General features: G+C 42.3%; 1 protein-coding gene across 1 annotated transcript in view; it reads right to left on the minus strand.

The window, feature by feature from the left end:
* The window catches only part of tshz3b (teashirt zinc finger homeobox 3b), a 40,260-nt gene extending 31,790 nt beyond the window's left edge, over positions 1-8,470 (minus strand). The window contains exons 1-2 of the mRNA XM_022207704.2: positions 8,096-8,470; positions 7,142-7,643 (exon numbers count right to left, since the gene is read on the minus strand). Of these exons, the coding sequence (XP_022063396.1) occupies positions 7,142-7,181 (40 nt within the window). The 5' untranslated portion in view covers positions 7,182-7,643; positions 8,096-8,470. The remainder of the gene's footprint in view (positions 1-7,141; positions 7,644-8,095) is intronic.

Below are 8,470 nucleotides of genomic sequence, written 5' to 3' on the forward strand. Positions count from 1 at the left end.
GTAAATGGAATATTATGTATTTAAGCATTAAGCAATAATATGTATATTTACTTTTGCATACTTTTTATCTGTTTTTTTTTCTTATTTTTTGTATATCATAGTTATTATTCTTCACTGCACACTAAACCTTTTTCATGCAGCTTCAATTGTTTCAATGTTACACTTTTGACTGTAGTATTTTCTAACTTTAAATACAATCTGAATACTTAGTTTGCAGCTACTTTAAAAATTTGCAAAATGTTTTGCAAAATGTATAATTTCATCACTAAGAGCAATATTAACATGTCCTAAAGAAACATTTAAAAAAAAACTTTTTCTACTTCTCCTTTCTGTAATAAAATGTTGAGTGAATAATGTATTAGCATGCATGCAAAATAACAACAGACTTTTTAAGCTAATGTTCTGGAATCGTCTTAATTCTTCACTGAGCAGCCACATTCAAATATAGACTGAGTTGTATCTGATGTTTGTTTGCTTTTCATAACTCCATACCAAAGAAGTGTTTGCACCCCTCTACAGCCATAATCCCTCGCTCTCTCCTCTCAAAATCATCTTTGGGGATGAAGGGGGAGAACAGGGAGTGGATAGACAGAAGAGGGGGGTGGAAGAATTGGGGTGGGGGGTAGAAAAAAATGAGGAGAGGATGCAGCCTTGTGAGCCAATTTAAGAAATAACTGCTGATGCATCAGCTATTGACTGTTTGAGCGCTCGTGATAACGCTCAAGGCGAAACTGGGAGCAAAATGACAGCATCAACTGCCTGCAATAAAGTGCAGTGCGCCAGACCAAGGGAGCTCTAATTGACAGCTGTCAACCTAATGGGAGCCATGACAGAAGATTCTGGGAGAGGGAGGAAAAGAAACACTGTTTATAAACCATCAGCCACTTATCCTCAAGGAATGGAAGGGCAGGAGGGGGGGGGAGATATGAGGGAGCTCAGGCTCCTCTCCTTCCATCCCTCCCTCCTGCTCTGTCTCTCTTTCTATGATTGTCATTTGTCTACTTGCTTGCTTTTTCATTCATTCCTACTTTCTCTTGCCCGTGCACATAATCATTTTTACAATCTCATTCCCTTTCTGTCTTTCCCTATGATAGAATATTTAACTATGCTACAATTTTCCCACTTTATATCCCCTCTCTCTCTCTCCCTCTCTTGGTTCATTGTAGCATAGTGGGGCAGGAGCTCAGAGAAAAGCAGAGGAAGGCCATAACAAATCACAATGTCAGTTAGCTGCCTGGGAAAGACTCACTCTGCACAAAGTAATGCAGGGAGCAGGACTGAGACTGGCACGCTGAGACTGAGTGGAACAGAAAGTGTTTTCAGTTCAGCATACATGCAAAAGTTTTATTAAATGTGATAAATTTGAGACAGAGGCCGTGTCGTGAGGGCAGATTGGGGATTTAGTTGTACATTTATTGGACTCGAGGCAGAAATAAGCTTTTAGGCTGAGTTAAAACTTTAGCAAGTCATGCTGAAGGCGATAGAACCGTTGTTCCCAACTCTTTCCGCCTGTAAGCCCAGGATAGTAACCACTATCTGCTTGTTATTTCAGCACAACACCCTTAAAAACATTTGCTTCGGATTGAAAACAAGTGATATTAAATGCAAAATGTCAGACCAAGATTTTGTCACCGCGACTAATTTTTATAGGATCACGGAAAGTCTGCACCACGTCTAAACCTCCATCAGAGCATCTTGCAGCAGTGACAGTAATACCAAAGTTTGTATTGTTACAACTGGACTGAACATGACCCTGTAATCAATGCAAAAAATAAAACAAAGAAAACCATAATCAAAAATGAGTTAATAATCATTTTGATAGTCTGAGATTGAACTTTAAGGCAGTGACTTTATTTCTATTTGCAGTGCAGCTTTGCTTCTGAAGCACTTTTTCTTCTTCAAATTCATTTGAAGTTCCTCATTTTTACTTCAAGGATGCAAAACCTTTCAGTCTCATTATTCTATTTAGCAAATTATTCTATCATGTCTTAGAGGTCATTTCCAGCTGGCAAGCCTTGAAATTCTGAAACGCGATATTTGAGGACAAAAGACATAAATCAAAGGTGGTGAACATTCTTGAACTAAAAAGCCTGTTCTGAACAAGATCACATACTGTACTGAAAAGCCCCAGTCAAAGAATAAATTATCCGAGCTACACGGTGTGAGCTAAAAATGTCGAAAGAAATATATTAGATGTAATTAATAGACAAAGGCAAGAAGTGATATACTTATAGACTGCAGAATATAATAATGAACAATAATATTTTACCTTTAACTATGTCATCAGCCAAAGAAAAATATATAAAGTTTCACTTTTACTACATTATAAAATAAGCAAACACCTATAAAAGTCCCGCTTAGAAAATAATTTCTGTTGCTCTTCATTAATAAAAATGAATTAATAGAATTATCAAAACTTTATTTAAACAAGGTTAATTAGCTTAGCTTTCCTGACAGGTTTCATTAGATCACATTGCCATCCACTGATAAGACACACACAGGATCATTTTCCCTGCAAACAGCTCTCACATAAAAAGTATTCCCTATACTTTTAAAAAAATTTCCACTCAGAATGTGTGCTATCGAATGCCGAACAAGGTGAACATGTGCGTGTCTGCGCTGAGCGTGTGCGAGTGTGCCCGCTCCCTCCTGCGAATCCGTGTGTGTGTGAGTGAGTATATTTAAATGGGCCACTGCATCTCGACTTAGATCCACCGCGAGTGCAACGTTAACACACATCAAGCATGATTAATCTCTTGCTCTCATCTACAATCAATCACACACTCTTGCAAATGTGTACACACTCAGTCACTCACACACGCACACACTGAGGCAGAGAAATCACAGAAATCAGCTGCTTTTCCTCCTCAGCTGCCATCTATCTCCTGTTGGACAGAAGCAGATCTGTCTCGATGTTAATATTTACATAAATCATGCTTAGCCTTTTTGGACACCGTGCTGATGATAGGTGTTTCGGAAAAATCAGCGTGGGTGAAAAATCCTCCCACTCGGGGAAAGTGTCATTGAGTAGCTAATAATGACCAGTGTCAACGTTATCAATCTGCAGTGGGCTTGCAGAAGGGCGATACACGTTCACACACACAATACTATGTTAACGCCATGCAACTTATTTCTAATTGACTTTCATTTTTTATAAAAACTGCATAGCTTTGTAGCAATAAATTTGTGGTTTCACGTGTAAGCTACATAAGTCATGTAGAATTTGGAGCTATTAAACTAAGGTTAAAAAAATACACTGGATGTTTGATGTTCAAGCTTCCTTTCCTATAACAATGATCTGTTTGGTTAAGCCTGGCTTTGAAGCCCACGGAGAGTCTTTTTCTAAAGTCAGGAGCACTGAAAAAATAAATACCCTTCCTCAGAAAGCTGTGCGCAGACACGTATGCATATGCAGACAAGTCCACCTTTTTTATAAACATGCACACAAGGTCAACGCCTTAACAAACAGCGGCTTTCCTCAGCAATGACCACGACTACTTTTGCTCCCATCCGCTCAAACTTGCGCCATGCCGCCTCGTGTCCAAACCCCTCACCTGTGGTGGGGCAGAAAAACGGGGGAAAAGGAGGTGGAGCAAGGGCAAATGAGGACGGTGTAAAATCAAGTTGATTACATCCAGCTATGCCGCAGACCTAATTGGTGAGCGTGACAGTGTGCGGAGCTTGTCATCTCCAATCATTAGGCCTGTCAGAGATCCATCAGATGCTCGGCTAATTAGGAGAACGCTAATGAAGCTGGCAAAACAACTCCTCTTTTTAGATGGCTGAGTGCGCTCCGTCACCAGGGCGGGAAGTGTTTGCGGTGGTGGTGGTATGGGGGAGGTTTTTTGGAAAAGAAAGAGGAAGAATAAATGGGAACCTAGAAAGAATATAGATAAATGCAGACTTGTGTAAAGTAGAAGAAATTTGTTGCTTCGTGTACAAATGTAATGTAACAGAAACTCACAGGACTTCGGATAGGTTGACTGTGATGCCAAGGGGATCAACATGTGGTCTGTTTGAGTAACAACCAATTAAGAACATATGTGGAGCTCCAAATCAGCACAGATCTTTTCGACAAACATAGTGACCTTCAATCTTATTCTAACAAACTACTGTAGATGTTTTTTTAAGCCGTGCAGCTCCCAACTAAACTTCACCACGAACCCTTTCGATTGCTTTGTTTTCTGAGTTCAGAGACTGAAGCAGTCACACAAAAGAGAGGAAACAAAAAAAATGAAGAGATTTTTGGGGAAAATAAAATTAAAAAATCAAGGTTTGGGGTACTCTGTCCTCCCCCTCCTCACTCCCACTCCCCCCAAACTCCTAATCAAGACCTATCATTTGCCATCCTCCCATAACTCCTGCCATCACTACAGTGCAATCAATTTGTCATCACTCTTTGTGTGCCATGCAGTTCTGCAAAACCTTACAACTTGCAGCTGGAGGGAAGAAGGGAGGGAGGGAGGGAGGGAAGGGATAGGATATGGGGGGAGGGAGGAGTGAAGGGTAAAAAATAGAAAGTCGCCAATAGTTGAAAACGAAACTCCTCCTTCGCCTGCCTCGTGTTTGTGCTCGTCCACTCATCAAAGAAATAAATGCCTCATTTTCTTTCCCGCTCTCACTGCCGGCACACTCCCTCATTCCAGCTGAATAAAAAGGCTTTCAGTCATCCCTCTATGCATCTATCCATCCATCCATCTATCCGTCTGTCCACCTATTCCTTTGCCCCCACCCATTGTGTCCATTAGGGCTAAAACATTTTGATCAAGTCAGGCCTTGGGCAGAGAATACATAAGACTCTCTCTCTCTCTGTCTCTCTCTGTGCCAGCCTCTGATTGACCATTAGGGCCATTGATGAATGTGGCTGTCAGAGGGCAGACAATTAAATCAAATATGAAACAAAGTCTCTCTGACGGGCCCTCTGATGGAGCAAACCAGTCTTCCGCCTCACGATGAGGTTAATAGTTACATTTTTAATATCATTTTGCGTGCATGCGTGTGCACAAAAAGCATTGCGTTCCTATTTGCACGTGCTATACTGCCAACCTGCAGCATCTTTTGAGAGTTGCACAAAGTTACAAATAAGAAATATGCCTATAGGTAAAATGGCTCCACATAAAATGCTAAAGGTCATGCATGAATCATTTCTAATTCACTATGAAAATGAATGGTAATTAGTGTTTCGAAGCCACATTAGTTATGCTAAGACAAAAGCTACCGAAATTAAGATTGTATGCGCATGACTCAAGATATCACTTTTTTCTTTTAAAAAAAGGGAATGCTCTGGGGGGTGAGGGGGATAATGCGAGCTAATGAATTGGGGAGAAAAAAATAGACACAAAGATGCAATTAAATGTGGTGTTAATGGCTAGAAGTTTGCGAGGCCAGACATGACTTCAGCAGGCCCTGCTTTCCTAGCGGAATGAGTGAGGGAGAGAAGGCAGGAGGTAGGGAGGGAGGGAGGGGTGATTTATTGACACTTATTGGGAATGAACAGATCAAAGGCTCGCCAAGATGACAGGTGATCAATCAGGCGTCAAATCAAAGATGGCAATTGTCCATTAAAGCTCTCTTCCAGTATACACTCCCTCCCCCGGCTGTGAAATAATCTTTACACTGGAAGAAAAGTCTTTCCCAGAAACTAAAAGGAAGGAAACAAAGAAACAGACCAAACCCTGATGCAAACAAGGATCTCCAAGAAATGTTCAGACAGTTCACTATACTAAAGTCCCAACGCTATAGAAAGTGCAGACTCAGAACAAAGTACAATAGTTTTTATATGAGATGTTTTGATACAATGGGGGATAAAATATAATAGAAAATATAATAAGGTCATTAAAACGTAGTGTTGTGCATCCAAATATATTACAAACTTCCACAAGAAAAACACAGACCGACCACGGTGTAAATGTGCAGGCCATCACGCTATATTACTAACAACAGTGTAGAATGCTGAGAACAGAAAGAACTATAAAAAGATTCTAATCATACACAACAAGGACGAACAAAATAATTCACTTCTATGATTTATCGGGATGGTGTAGAGGAAATCTGTCTTCTCTAAAAGAAATCGCCAAACATCAAGGCGTCCGTGACAGTCAGCTGACCCTAAGGCTCCAGCAAACCACTCCAGTACACTTCTCTAATTCCACAGTCAATATCTACAAGCAAAGAAGGAGGAGGAAGAGAAGGAGTCGCTGTAAAAGAGGAAACCGAATCAAGAGAGACCTATAAAAGATCCGAGTTCTCGGAGACGAGACGAGAAAAACTGAGCAAGATTTCTCACGATAAAAACTCTCACACTGCTTCTTTTCAGGGACTCGTGCACTTGGCTGACCTATGACCTTTTAGAAAGGCAGTAGGACAACCGGGTCTCACTATTAAACACCAAAATATCACAATCCACAGACTGTCACTATTCCTTTGCAGTATCGTGTATCTGAAGGTTGGTTCTTTTATGAGCCAATTTTTCATTAAAAATGTGGAAAATTCCCATCACAAACTTCCAAAGCCTCAGGTGGTATCTTCAGATGTTTTGTTTGGTCCAGGCAACAGTTCGAAACCAAGAGAGATTCAATGTGCAGTGATTTAATAAAAGGAAAATGTTTTATTTAAGAGGCTATAAAATGAATGTTTGACATTTTTGGTTGACAAAGTGACTCAAACAAGTAATCAGTTATTATTTCTTCTGTCTACCAACGTAACCACTAATCCACAAGAAAAAGAATGAACCTTGCAAAGTTTAGAGTTTGCTCTTAAAGAAAAAAAAGTGGGGTTTTACATGTTTTGTTTTCTAAAAATGAAAGAACTAGTTGCTTTAATAATAGCAGTGGTGGATATTGCACACCAGATGATTATAAAAGCAATAATTATGACAGAGCATACAGGATATGTCTGGTGAGAGAAGGATGTTGGAACTGAAAAGTGTCTGGTGCTAGATCCGTGCTCTCCCCTGGTTACTTTACAGAAGAAAACATGTTACACTTAAACAAATGTTGCGTAATGGCTGTGAGAAATATCAATGAAAAGTATGTGATCTGGGGAGGAGGGGGTCGCAAACAGAGAGAGAGAGGGGGTGAGAGAGACAGAGAGAGAGGGAGAGAGAGAGGTAAATCGCATGCAAACCAAAACCAGTGCGTACCTGCGGCGCGCCGAGGCGCTTGCTGCTTCCTCCGCGGCATGTCGGCTTTGGGGGCCCGGCAGGGAGTTTGTCTCTGGCCACGGTGATCCGAGGCTGCCTGGGGGACCAGCGGAGCTTTGATACACAGTTTCCCCCCCTGGGTGCGCTCTCAGGGCACCCACATAGATCGGGGTGGGTGGGTGTAAGGACGGGAGGGTGTGCAGTTTTCGAAAAAAAAAATCAGAGGAGAAAAAGAGCCAGTGGGTGCGAAGATAATTCAAAGCGAGAGGAGGTGTGTGTGGTGGCTGGGGGGTAGTGGGGGGGAAACCACTGTGGCTCCCCCGGTTGGCTGGTCTCTCGTCGGTTGCTTGATTGCTCTCTCGCCTGCTCCGACTTGGATGGACGCGATGTGGGTGCTGGAAGAGGGGGCTCCGCGGTAGAAAAACAGAAGGGAAGGTAAAGAAAAAAAGAGAGCGCTTTGTGTCTTCGTGTGATCCTCTACTTGGTGGCTGCAACAGGCAAGCTTGAAGGGATAAAACCAAATGACTGCGTCAGTCAAAAGTCCGCAAACAAGGGGACACACATCAAGACCTGACACAACTGAAGCCCTGCGCCTCTTCTACGGTTCAACCTCTCCGCCGCTGATAGGCGTCACGTAGCTCCCCGTCTCTCTCCCTCTCTCACTCCCTTTCTCTATCTCTCTCCCTCTCGGTGTCTTTAGTATCCCTCTCACTCTCTTTCTGACATTCACTGTCTTATTCTAGCCCCGTTTATTTCAAACGAGCAGGGTCACCGGAGGTTTTTGGTCACGGTTTGGAAATGTGCGTAATATCTGGCATATTCCAGACGGAGGGAGAGAGAGAAAGATAAAAAGACATGGAGACACATGGCAGGCTAACGAAAACACATCTACGGTATCATTCACAAAACACACGCAGGCTGACAGCATGGATCGGAACGGAAATGCATACTCACTTTACGGGCTGATCCTCCGCCGCGCTATCCATGAGCAGCTCGCTTTTTTCCACCTCCCGGTAATCACGCACAATTCAAAGCCAAGAGGTACACCAGCTGAAACATGCCTGAAACCATCTCATAAAAATCCACTCGCCTCTGGCAAGTCCCGTTGGTGGTCACAAAAAAAGCCAAAAATTTAAAAAAAAAAAAAAAAAGCCACATGCAGCTTTTTTTCAGTTAGTTAATTCTCTGGACCGACAGCGGAGGAGAAAAGAGGAGGAGGAAGAAGAGGAGGAGGTGACGGTCGGGACTGGGCGCCCACACGCTGCCCTTCCTGGCGCGGCTACGTTATTTTGTCCGAGAGCGCTTTGAAAAATCCGCTGAGGGGCAAGT

The sequence above is a fragment of the Acanthochromis polyacanthus genome, chromosome 2, assembly GCF_021347895.1.
Source record: "Acanthochromis polyacanthus isolate Apoly-LR-REF ecotype Palm Island chromosome 2, KAUST_Apoly_ChrSc, whole genome shotgun sequence".
Taxonomy (NCBI): Eukaryota; Metazoa; Chordata; class Actinopteri; family Pomacentridae; genus Acanthochromis; species Acanthochromis polyacanthus.